This window comes from Nelumbo lutea, chromosome 7 (genome assembly GCF_056320005.1).
Source record: "Nelumbo lutea isolate HS-2025 chromosome 7, American lotus-T2T, whole genome shotgun sequence".
NCBI lineage: Eukaryota > Viridiplantae > Streptophyta > Magnoliopsida > Proteales > Nelumbonaceae > Nelumbo > Nelumbo lutea.
In genome coordinates this window covers 62,323,532-62,336,915 of record NC_142690.1, presented here as the reverse complement: position 1 = coordinate 62,336,915, position 13,384 = coordinate 62,323,532, and the positions used below count along the sequence as shown (strand labels likewise).

The window sequence follows — 13,384 nt, the reverse complement described above, 5'->3', positions numbered from 1 at the left end:
TGGGGGCTTGATGCTCTTGTAAGATTTCTAGGGCATGCATGCCCTGTATTTTCTGAACTTTTTCTTTCTCTCTTTTTCCTTCTTTTTTTTTTTCTTAATGGCCACTTGGTCCGCTTTCTTGTAAGGTCGTTTGGCCCTCCTTTTTGTTAATAAAAGTAGTTGTCCCTTGCAGTACTTTCTGTTTGTTTGGCTAACTTTACGTTGTTCAGCTCACTTCTGTTGTAGAGCATAACTCTGTTTTTCTTTAATACTGTTGATCGATCTTCATAATGGGGAACCGAGCTGTTAATTGATTCGGGTGAGCTCGCAGCTCGAAACACCTTGTTATCAGAATAGTACCTACGCAGGTTGTCTACATTCTAGGCCCGGGGCACAACATTCCCATCGAGTATTTTGAGCTAGTATGTGTTTCCACCTATAGTCTTAGAAACTCTATTGGGGCCTTCCCAATTTGGGCTAAGATTCCCCACCCCAAGCTCGGATACCATAACCTTCCTAAGTACCAGGTTGCCAACCTTGAAGTTGCGTTTTTTGACTCGGGTGTTACAGTATCGAGCTACACATTGTTGGTACACTGTAGTCTGAATATAGGCGAGGTCTCTAACTTCCTATGCTAAGTCAAGGTTGGCTCGCGTCTTCCTCATTTGATTCTTCAATGTACTTCAGATCGTAGTGTGGGGACCACCATTTCAATTGGTATCACTACCTCAGTCCTGTAAGTAGGTTGAAGGGTGTCTCGCCTGTTGATGTCTTGATGGTGGTCCTGTTGGCCCATAGCACGCTAGGTAGCTTGCCCACCCACAAACCTTTAGCTCAAGAGAGTCAAGTATTGAGGCCACGTAGAATGGCTCTGTTGCTGACTTCAGGTTGTCCATTAGATTGAGGGTGCGCCAGTGAGGTGAAGTTTTGTCTTATTCCCATCTATGTACACCAATTCCGGAACTTAGTGTCATCGAATTGCTTCCCAATGTCTGAGATCAATAATTTAGGTAGGTCAAACCTGTAGACTATGCTTCACCAAAAGAAGTTCTGGACATTGCGAGTTGTTATGGTGACTAGGGGTTTGGCCTTTATGCACTTGGTGAAGTAATCTACTACCACCACCAGGAATTTTTTCTATCCTTTTGCCGACAGAAAGGGGCTCACCAAGTTTATGCCCCATTGTGCGAATGGATATGGGTTGGTTAAGTACCTTAAATTGGTGGCTAGCTAGTGTAGGATGTTGGCATGCCATTGACATTTGTCGCATCGTTGAACCAGCTTGGTTGCATCTGCCTTCGTGGTGGGCTAGTAGTATCCTTGTTGTAAAGCCTTCTAAGCGAGGGCCCTGCCCCCCATGTGTCCTCCGCAGAGGCCTTCATGGATCTCATGTAGGACTTGGTCTGCTTCAGCTCATCGTAAACTTCATAAATAGGGTAGTGTGAAGGATCTCCTATAGAGAAGCTCGCCTACTATCACGTAGCAAGCTACTTTTCATTCTATTCGCCGAGCTCCATTCCTCTTTGTCAGTAACATTCCATGTTTCAGGTGGTTATAGATCGGGTCAATCTAGTTTGGCTCTACATCGGTTATATTGGCGACCTCCTCACCCCCATTTTCTATCGAGGGGCGAGGTAGCTCTTCTATGTAGACTGTTCATTTTGTCGAGTCAATCATGCTTGCAAGTCTAGAAAGGGCATCAACCTTTGTCTTTTTCAATCTTGGAATTTGTTGGAGGTACCAAGAGTTGAAACTGGTGAGGAGTTCTCTTACTTTGGCCAAGTAGACCACCATAGAGGGCTCTCGGGCTTCGTAGTCCCCATTTACCTAGTTTACGATTAGCTGCGAGTCGCTACAAACTACTAGGAGTTTAGTTCCCACTTCCTTTGCTAGTGCCAAGCCAGCCAATAGTGCCTCAGATTCAGCCTCGTTATTTGAAGCTCGGAATTGAAACCATAGTGCATACTCTAGCTTTACCTCGCAAGGCCCGTAGAGTATTAACTAGCTTTTCTTCCACCTTGGTTAGACAAACCATCAACATGAAGTATCCAGGGCTCCTTGTCCCAGCCTACTATCTCGCGAGCTAGAGGTGGTGCCACACTGGATGAAGCTTCCGCTTTGGGTTCTGCCATCATAGGCGGTGGCAAGCTGAAGGTACACTTGACAATGAAGTCTGCTAGGACCTGCGCTTTTATTGCTAGTTGCGGTTTGTACCGGGTGTCATACTCACTGAGCTCTATTGACCATTTTGTCAGCCTGTCCGAGACCTCAAGTTTCTGGAGACTTGCCTTAGTAGTCAATCGATTAGGGCAATAATGGTGTGGGCTTGAAAATATGGTCTTAGGATTCGGGTGGCTAGCACCAATGCAAAGGCGAGATTCTCTATGTCGGGGTACCTTGTTTTTGCCGCATGTAGGACTTTTCTTACATAGTACATTGTTCATTGTGTTTTATCCACTTCTCTTACATAGCTAACCACGTCATCACTCGCAGAGACGTAGAGTTTGAGCTTGTCCCCAGTCTCGGGTTTAGTCAATAGGGGAGGCGAGCTAAGGTATTGCTTCAGCTCGTCAAAGGTGAGCTAACACTCATCAATCCACTCGAAGGCTTGGTTTTTCTTTATAGCCTTGAAGAAGGGAAGGCACTTTCCAACCGATTTGGACATAAATCGGTTCAAAGTTGCTACCCGTCCGGTTAGCCTCTGGGTCTCCTTAACCAAGCTTGGTGGTCTCATGTCTAAGATAGCCGGAATTTTCTTGGGATTCACCTCTATACCATGCTGGCAGACGATGTAACCCAAGAAGTTACCCGAGGTCACACCAAAAGCACATTTGTTCGGGTTCAACTTCAAATTATGCTTTCTCAAAACATTAAACACAAGGTCTAAATCAAAAATCAAATTCTTTAAAAAAAGAGTCTTTACAACCATGTCATCTACGTAACATTCCACTTTATCACCAATTAAATAAAAATAAATAGAATTAACGAGTCGTTGGAAGGTCACCCTAGCATTTTTCAGACCAAAGGGCATGACCTTGCAACAGTACAAGCTTATTTTAGTAATAAAAGCAGTATTCTCATAGTCTTCTGGATCCATTAGGATCTAGTTATATAGCTTGAATAAACATCCATGAAGCTGAATAGCTCATATCCCGATGTCGCATACACCAAGTGGTCTATGCTAGGTAAGGGAAAGTTATCTTTTGAACAATCTCGGTTCAAGTCTGTATACTCTCACCCTGCCAACTGGCAAACTACTTCATCACTTAATCTTACCAGTGGGATATTTGTAGGCTGTAAATCAGCTTTGCTGAGCTCTGTTCTCTTGAAAGCTTTTATAAACAAAACTTCCACCGAGCTACTGGAGTCCACTAGAATCCTTTTTACCCTGAAGTCATTTATCAGTAGTTTTACCACCAGGGCATCATCGTGTGGGTATTGAATCCCACACATATCATCCTCAATGAAGTAGAGTAATTCCTCTTTCTGGGGGCGCTTAAACGGATTGCCATTTTCTTGTTCCAACTCTTGGGCTGGCAACTTGCTTCTTCTACGTGGCGAGTTGCTGCACCTATTTCTTGGTGATTTGCTCCTTCTGGGAGACTTGTTTCTTTCTGTTTGTACTTGTCTCTTCTTTAGTTTGCTTCCTCTTTCTATTATGGTCAGACTTCGATCCCACTACTTCTGCCTTGATGAATCGGTGGGCCACATCAAGAAACATGTCCATGGTAGCTAGTGGGTGTAGCTCAAGTTCCCATTTCAGCTTGCGATGTTTCACTCCCATCTTTGCTGCTATAAGTTGTATAGCAGGATCCAGGTCTGGGATCTGTAGACGCTCCATGTTGAACTTCCTGATGAATTCCCTGAGTGTTTCATTCAATTTTTGGACGACATTAAACAAGCAGGTCATCGATTTGGAGTTTCTCTTGCTAGTGGAAAATTGGTTGAAGCTTGGCAAATTGGTCCCAATTTTTTATGGAACCAAGAGTTAATATGGAGTACTAGTGCTAGACTTCTTTCAATGTTATGGGGAATGCTATACACATGATGGTGTTGTTTGCTCCATGAAGGAAGATGAGGGCCTAAAAGCTGTTCGCATGCTCCACCGGATCTGTCTTACCTCTATAGGACTCCAAAGCCAAGGCCAAGTCAGGGGCCAATGGGGTTTCTCGCATCAGTCAGGGTGGTTCAAAGAGGGAAACAATCATGTCGGTAGCCACGCTGTTTTCACCATGTTGGGCTTCACTTCTTGTGTAGGCGAGCTAAATCTTCCTTCCGACATGATGCATGCACTTCTTGTGCTTCTTGGTACCTTCGATCGAGCTGGCAACGTCGATCCCAACAGGAACCTCAACTCGACTTTTTGTTGGGACTTGATCATTTCGTGCTGTAGCATGAGCATGGTCTCGGCCGTCAACCCTATCAAGGACCTGAACCTGGCCACGTATCCGTGGACGAGGTGGGGCTTCACAATTCAAGTTGTTGTTCTAATGAGGTAACTAATGGTTGTTCCTAGGAACTTCGTGGTTGTTGCACGACACTTGCTAACTGTTAAGTGGTTGCTACTAACTGTTACGCAGTACCTGTTGTCCATCCCACGGCATTTGTTGGTTATTCCGCGACACTTGCTAAGTGGGCACTTGAGGATGTCGTTGTTGTTGATATTGCTATTGCTACTAAGTGGGCACTTGGGACTTGAATCTGTTCTCCCAGTACGTAAGTTGTTCGGTCATAATCTGTACACATCATACTAGGTCGTTGAATTGCTGTACGTCGACTTCCGTGGGGGGTGTTGTAGTGTAAATAGCCGTGAAAGGCACATTTATGTTGTCTTGAGCTTTAATTGGAGGTAGGGGAGCGTCGATCTAGCCTATCATGACAATGGGAATTTGGCCAATGACATTGTTATTAGCAAAAGAGTTATTGGAAGAGGCCATGGATAAGTTTTCATAAATTAATGAAGCTCTAGTTTTTTGTTGTGTTTCCCACAAACAGTACCAATTGATAATGCACAATCTATTCACTCCCTCATGTCCTGTGACTAGGCTCAAATAAGGATCTAATCTGGCAATGCCAAGGTGCACAACCGAGTTGGCATCTATACATCCGAGCTGGAAAAGTGTTAATGCCCAAGTAAATTTTACCCAGAAACACTCAAATGCTTAAGTCAGTATGGGGGTTTTTGTGAGAATGTGTGAAAGTGGTTAAATGCTTCAGTGCACATACCCCTTATGAGTGGATTTGAGGCTCTTTTATAGTTATTTGTGGTTCAAGTGTCATTAGGCAACACCTCTGAGTCTCCTGTAGAGCTGTTTCCATAATTTAAGGCATGCTGGCGTGCCATTTGCTAGATTCACACAGCGGTTACAGGTAGCCTGCGGGTTGTGGCACACTTTTCGTCGAATTGTTCCTATGGCCACAGCAACAATACCCTCAGAGGTGTGGCACGCAGAACAATTTAGGCGAGCTTGTATTAATGGCAGCCCGTATTTGCCCCAAATCGGCTGCTCACTTGATGTTGGGTGCCACGTATTGACTTATCGAGCTGTCCTGCTAAATTGAATGTTGTGTTGTCAACAACGTCCACATGCTGGTGATTGTGCGAGGTCACCAAAATGCCCCTCATCAATAACTATCACCACCATAAGGATAACCTTTCACAGGGAACTACAATACAATGCAGTACTCAAAGCCCTTGTGCAACATGCCAACATCATTTGACAGTGATGTTTTACTACACCAGTAAGACACTGAGATCACTACTACATCCTCCAAAACAGAAACCCTTCAATCAAAAAAATACCAACTGACTTACCGCAATTAAAACAAGAGATACCCAATTAACCATTAAATATCATTATCAAGGGGGCAAATTGATGCTATTATAGGGCAATATACCCGTTTGAGTAGCTTATATGTTTAGTTGGAGGAACCAATTAATTTGTCTTCCTCCTTTGGGATGTCACTCATGGATACCTGCATGCCTGACTTTATTTTATTCCACTCATTCTCCACACGGAAGAAAATCCACTGGAAGCGTCGAAGAATCTCCAAGGCCGCGATAGTAAAAACAGTCAGGTAGTTATGGCGAAGATGGGCAGACAGCTTATATGTCCAAGTACAACGGAGGACAAGATTGCTTCCTAGCACCCAAAAGTAAACCTGCAAAACTTAACATTTCATAATTACTTTTTGTGCACATTTAAAACTTTTCAAGGTTCAAAAAATCGTTATCGGTCGATACATATCATATCGGGCCCTTCACGGTACGCCCCTATTGGGGTTGTATTGGGTCAAGGCCTGGTTCAGACTTCAGAGGGTAACCGGGACTTAAACTGGCCCCTCTGAACCAAAATAAAAAATAAAAAAAAAAAGTGACTAAAAAAGACCGATACTAGCCAATACGCCCTACCGGCATATCGCCAGTATCCATTCTTTGAACCTTGTTTCAAACTACCAGAATTTCATTATAGCCAAAACCTTACCCATTGTCGTCCATACAATAGGTTTGAGCAGATGTACTGTTTGCTGAACTTGAAAATCCGAGTGAAGCCACTATCAAATGAGAAGACGAGTTAGCACACAATTTTCTTTCTTTTTCTTGTTTCCAAGAAGAAATAGTAGTGGAATACTAAGGTTGTGTTTGGTTGCAGTGCAAATTTATTTGCACTTATACAAATGCATGGGAGTGCAAATGTAAAAAGTGCAAATTATTGTTTAATTTTGTTTTGGATTTTACTTTATCCTGTTTCATGTCTTAATTTACTATTGCAATCAAACAAAATAAGCTAAAATTTGAAACAGAAAGTCAGATTTACACTCAAATCATTTGCACTGTACAAATTTATTTGCATTGCAACCAATCACAGCCTAAACTACATAATAAATTATTTTAGAAGCCAAGCGAAAATATTTTAATACTAGCACAAGGTTGTCGTCTTTTCATATGGTGCAATGAACAAGTACTCAAAACAGGAGAAATTGTCAGGTTATATTTGATAAGAAAAGAAATTCATGTATACCTCAAGTCCCAATCACGGGCCACATCCCAGTAAAATGAGTAGAGCGAATTTACAACACTTGAAAGAAGCCAAAGGGGGCGAAAAATATTTGTCCACCTATCAGGGAGGACGTGATATTTAAGGGCTGAGAGAAAAATCACTGGGACAGCCGTTGAATATTTTAAAGCTGAAAAGCATATATACAAGTAAGGTTACCAAAACAGTCATTAGGACAAAAATGCAATATATATGGAAGACCAACTAGTCAATCAAATGGGCATACAAGACCAACAAGTTAATCAAAAACATAGTTTGTACATGCAACATAAGAACCGTTGTTCAACACACTAAATAGGGAAGCTCCTATACAGCCTCACCCATCTCTGCCATGTGGAAGAATTTTGTAGCCAAACATAGAAATATCCATAATATAGAGGGACCTCCTAACCGGTTGCATTAACTCCTCTATTCAAAATAAAAGCAGCATAAGTTTTTTTTCTCTCCCCCTCCCTCATGTGAGCCAGCGGTTTTTTTCCCTCCCTCGTGTGTGTGTGTACAGCCAGTAAAAGTTGTGCCCAACTAATGAATACCTATCCAAATGTTAAGATTTTATTTAAAAGAAGCATAAAAGAAGATTTATGCTGCATAATGCAAGAACACAGACTCTTTTTGAGAAACAAAGTTGCCATGGCGAAGTTTCCAAGTTGTCTAAGGTTCCCCTATTAAACAACGGAGTAGGAAATCCACTCCTTACATATACAGAAATTACCTAAAATATCACTTTACTAACAACGTCCAAAACATCCTCCCACTTTTATGCACCTCCAACAGGCCCCTGTTATAGAAGACTAAGGCAGTAATCATTACCCATTTGTTCAATCCGGTTAAGGGTGACCCAACGTCGATCCATTACAATTGGATCAAATATGGAGACACCCCAATTTGATCTAATTTGCTTATATGCATCTTGCATCAATAAAGCAGGTTGCAATGTTTTGTTTGACTCAAGAATCATGCATTCAAGTTCCAAACAAATTATTTTCAATTCATTTTTTCATGATATACAAAATTGAATATCTTTAGTTCATTTTTATTAAGAGTCAGTTGACTAATCAGGAGTAATCTAGTCTTTCACTTTTTCTACCTTATTTTATATTCATTATGTTGTTACAGGTCTGTCCAAGTTTAATTAACCACACCCACACTTAAATAGGGGAAGTTTAGTCTTTGTATGATATTAAGATAAGTAATAGATCTGGCTCACTGGGAAGGTTGATTATTCCCTCCCATTCTTCTATTCTATTTGTTTCCCTCCTCCCTCTTTTCTATTACTCTCTCTTCACTCTCCATTTCTAGAAGCAACCGTACACCATTCACATTGTATTAAAGCACTAAGAAGGAACATACGGAGGCTGTAATCCTATTTCAATCTGCTTTCTTGCTCACCTGAGTTGCTGTACAAGGAAGATGACATATATTGTCACCATGGTTCTATCTCTAACTTAACCGTGATTGAACCTTTGACCCGTGAACCTCTCCCTCTTCCGGTTCTATGCCTGGTCCAGTTCTCTGAACATTGGGAGAAACCAAACCAAACCAAACCAAACAATCTAGCGCAATCTGAAATGTTCGGTTTACAAATGAGAAATAATAGCCATCAAACTGAATGGTGACAATTACATGCATTGTGGTCTAAATCTGTGGAAGTTTTTCTTAAAGCTAAAGGAAAGTTTTAAGTATTTGAAAAGTGCCAAACCAGAAGCTAATAGCAGTGGGTATGATCATTGAAAGCAGGTGAGTTCTTAGATAATATCATGGTTATGGAATAGCATGAAACCCAAGATAAGTGTTATATTTATGGTTTTCCAATATATCCAAAGAAGTCTGGGAACATGCCCAAAGGATGTATTCTGGGAAAGACAACACCACACGTGTATTAGTTATTCTAGCAGTAATTCCAGTTGCAACAGGGTGACAATAATATAAAGGATTATTATGTAATCTTAGAAGTATAAAGATAAGTGTTGTGTATTAGTTATTCTAGCAATAATTCCAGTTGCAACAGGGTGACAATAATATAAAGGATTATTATGTAATCTTAGAAGTATAAAGATAAGTGTTAACTTTATGTTTTTTCAATATAGCCAAATAAGTCTGGGAACGTACCCAAAGGTTGTATTCCGCGAAAGACAACATCACACGTTATTAGTTATTCTAGCAGTAAGTCCAGTTGCGACAGGGTGGCAAGAATATAAACAATTATTAAGCTAATCTTTTTTTTATCAATAACAGAAACTTTTATTAAGATGAAAAGAAGATAGAAATATACAACAGAGAGGGAGGGGTAAAAACTCGATTATTATGCTAATCTTAGAAGTGTACGGAATGAGCTTGATACTTATCAGCCTCTTAGTTTTGACATTAAAACTCAGCAGCAAGTGGGAGAAATTTGATGTAGCACACTTTCCACTTTTTTTTTCTTCCAGGGATTAGGCTAGAGTTTGAACCCACTTCATACCTAAAATTTGGGGAGTGCAAAACAAACTTCATTACAGGAAGTCTTTGCTCATATGTGTACAGTGTCTCTTGGTTCCACAGTGACAATTACCGGGCATGACAGATCAGTATTAGTAATAGCAGTGATCATGGGCCAGGCTGGCACAGATTTAGCACCACTGAAAAGTGCATTAGCCTAGGCCCAGGCCCAACCTGACCTGCACACCAGGCTTACGGGCTTTCTGGGCATAATGACTTTAAGCCCATGGCATGATGGCATCTTATGATAAAAATTTAATTACTTATAAATAAATAACACATAAAACATTAAAACAAATATTGCACAAGTGAATTCGCATCTGTGCCCCACAGCACACCCAATAACACCTACAAGAGATGCACCTATCCACATTGAGATGTGCATGTGGGGCGCCAATGTGAACTCTGCACAAGTGTAATCTAAGTTCGCTTGGCTAGGTTTTGACCTATAGCACAAAAAGCATGGGCCTCATTTAATTCCTACGCTCAGCCCAACCCGGCCCAGAAATTCCAGGCTTGGGACTAGGTTTTGATTTCAGACCCAGCTCGGTCCAGCAAATTTTAGGGCTGGGCCTCATACATTTAAATGTATGTATTTTATAAATAATCTCTACATATGCATATATGTAGAAGATACAGATAAGGAGGAATAAATTCTCTTACCTCACCCGAAAAAGGCAAGAAAATACAATATAGTCCAGAATTTAGTGTCTCTTCCCACCCCTTGTTTAGCTAAAGCATCAGTCATGGAGTTGACATCCCTATTCACCATCCCTTCTCCTCTTTTTGAAGCCAACCAATAACCAGCTTAGACTCCCCTTCAATAAGTACCTAAGAAAGGTTGAGCTCTTCGGCTCTCATAGCTCCTTCCAAAACAGCAAAGATTTCCGCCCTTAATGAGTCCCCAACACCAGTGGGAGCAGAAAAAAGAGCCATAACATTGCTATTCTCATCCTGGAAGACATCTCCAATACCTTATTGCCCTGGATTTCCTTCACTACATAAACCAATATTTTATGTATAAATATTATAATATGACACTTATAATATGTACTATATAAAACATTTTATATATTTAAAATAAAATAAAATTATATGCATATTATATGACATTTAACATACAATATTATATATGTAATATTTTATATATAGAAAATATAGGCCCTGAATCAGGCTTGGAACCCAGGCCAAGCTAGGCCCAGGCTTAGGCTGCAGCCCTAATCGTAAGTGCAAAGTGATAACTCTGCATTTTGATGCCTTAAGGGCATCATTTCAGGGGTATTTTCAGCCTTACAATAGTCAAAGATGCCATTTTCCCAGTTAAATTAAATGTTGTGACCTCTCAGGGTCTCTGTGCAAATTCTATGGAAAACTAGGGAAGTTACATGGCTAAAATGCAGTTTTTGGAAAACTGGTGTGAAGTCCAACTAAGAGGGGGTGTTTTGTGAAAAACTGAGAACAGGAGGGCGCCTCCTATTGGCTAAACCCAGTTTGGCGCCCCTCCTACTGTATTAACATGCTCCCCTCTCCTTAGCAAACCTTAGGGCACCTTTTAACCTATTCTTTTCATCCTTAGGAAACCCTAGCTGCACCTAGCTGTTTAATCTCCACCCTCCACCTCCTCTAATCTCCACCATCCATTCTAAAGCACTCTCTTTGTAGTTTTTAAACCCTAGGGCGCCACCTAACTGCTAATCCTCACCATTCAGCCCCTAACCACTAGTTCTCAGCCCTCCATTCCATCTTGTATCTCAGCCATCCACTCTAGGGCGCCACCCACCACTTTTAATCTCCACCTTTCAACCCTAGGTGTCTCAATCTCCTCCATTCATTTATGGACGCCCAAATCTCTGCCCTACATAATATTGGGCGCCCTCTTCTTTTCTTGTCAACCCTAGGATCACCCCAGAATTATCCTAACCCTCCATTAGAAACCCAAGGGCGCCCATAACTTTGCTAAAACCCAGCTGCACCCCCCCTTCTATTCCCAATTGTGTCCACCCTTCTCTATAAAAAGGACCCTAGGGGCCCTAGAGAAGGGGTTGGTCAATTCACCCAGTTCACAAGGCTAAGGTTTCTTGAGGTTAAGGTTTCTTGAGGAGTTCAAGGGTTGTAGAAGAGGGGGATGCTTAGTTCTTGTCAGGAGAGGTTCCTAGAAGTTGTTCAACCAATCTGCAACTACCGCAACTGGATCTGATCAACCATTCTTTTCTTTTCTTCATTTTCTTTTTTGTTATTTTTATTTCAGCATTCTTTTAGGTTTAATTCATGTTTGTTTATCTGTTTTGGATAACTAAATTCATCTGATTCAAGGCTAAGGTATCTCGAGTGGTTTGAGGGCTGAAGAGGGGAAGGACGCCTAGTTCTTGTCAGGAGGGTTTCCTACAAGCTGTCTGGTCAATCTGCAGCTACCGCCACTAGATCCGAATTTCAGATCACTTTTATTTATTTCTTTTGTTAATTTCAGTACTCTGTTAATTTCTGAATTTTAGTTATTGTCTTGTTTAATTCTAAAACTTTAATTTCAGCATTAATAAATTTTATTTTATTATTTCCTACAATCCCCAATTCCATTATCTTTTTATTTGTCCGAAATAGGAAAATAATAATGTTTCCCTTGCTTCCCTGTGGGTTTGACCCCTTCCTCACCACGTACTACGTTGTTTAAGGTTACGTGAGGATTGGAAAAATTTATAAATCTCTAAACTGGTGTTCCGAAGTAGTTAACAACACACTTCCGGATCACACCACAAAACCCGACCCATGATCACCCCTATTGGTTTGGCTTGGCTTACCTATCCTTATATAGATGAAGGCAAGGCCTCCATTCCCATTCTTGAGCAATGTGGGACTTGGAATAACACTTAACATTTGAGTGTTATCTTAAGTCCCACACTGCTTAGGAATGAGAATGAAGGCCTTGCCTAGGAGGAGAACTCACATACTATATATAAAGTTCTAATCACCTTCACCAACATCGTATAAACAAGTAGATTAGAGAGGTGGATTTTGTCAAACATGATTCTGCCCCCTATTAATAGATGGTTCTTCTTCCATACCACCAGTTTCTTTAAAATCGTCTCAAACACTCAACCCCAAAGAGCCAACTCTCCTGGGGTTTTTTTTCTTTGAGTTTATCTCATATTTTCTCCAAAGTTCTGCAAAAAGAGAACAGGGATGTTTTACCCAAGGTTAAAAATATTGTTACATATCAGCCTGTATCAATAGATACATATCGTATCATGGCTTCCTCAATACGCCCCTACAAGGGGTGTTTCAGGTCAGACCATAGTTCAGAGGGTAGTCGGGCCTTAAACACAAAAAGCACCGATATAGGCCAATACTCTGGTAAGGCGTATCGGCTTGTATCGATAATTTGAACCTTGGTTTGACACATTGACCACTGATTTCCTTCCAATACCATTTCCAATGCAGTGATTTAAAAGGCATGCCTAGGCGCATTTTAGGGTAGGCACCTCGCCCAGGTCCTAGGCACAACACACTCAAAAGGCACACACCTGGTTCACCTAGGCGTGCGCCTGATGCACCTTGCGCCTTAGCCTAGGCGTGCACCTTTTAAAAATTTTATGCTTTTTTTATTTTTTTGAACCTAGCAACTGGGTTGGGGGCTCCACCCCCGAACCCTGATCATGCCCCTCGAGGCAAGCCTAAACAAGCCCATCTTAATAAAATATCTTCTTAAAAGGCAATTAAAAACATAAAATCATTATTTATGTGTGAAAATTAAGAATTTTAAGACCCTAACATGGGCTTGTTTGGGCTTGCCTCGAGGGGTGTGGCACAGAGGCAGCTTGTAGAATCAGGAATCTAATATGTTTTACATCACATTAGCTATTTTAAGTAATGCA

The 13,384-nt window shown here is 41.2% G+C and overlaps 1 protein-coding gene across 21 annotated transcripts in view; it reads right to left on the bottom strand.

The window, feature by feature from the left end:
- Positions 1-5,674: 5,674 nt before the first annotated feature.
- The window catches only part of LOC148846692 (uncharacterized), a 61,888-nt gene continuing 54,178 nt past the window's right edge, over positions 5,675-13,384 (bottom strand). For all 21 annotated transcript variants that reach the window (XR_016102137.1, XR_016102138.1, XR_016102139.1 and 18 more), the window contains 3 exons: positions 7,002-7,167; positions 6,465-6,534; positions 5,675-6,141 (listed from right to left, as the gene is read on the bottom strand). Coding sequence is in view for 18 of the 21 variants with exons in the window: in XM_088954345.1 (XP_088810471.1) it covers positions 5,899-6,141; positions 6,465-6,534; positions 7,002-7,167 (479 nt within the window). In the remaining 3 variants the exon portion in view is untranslated. The remainder of the gene's footprint in view (positions 6,142-6,464; positions 6,535-7,001; positions 7,168-13,384) is intronic.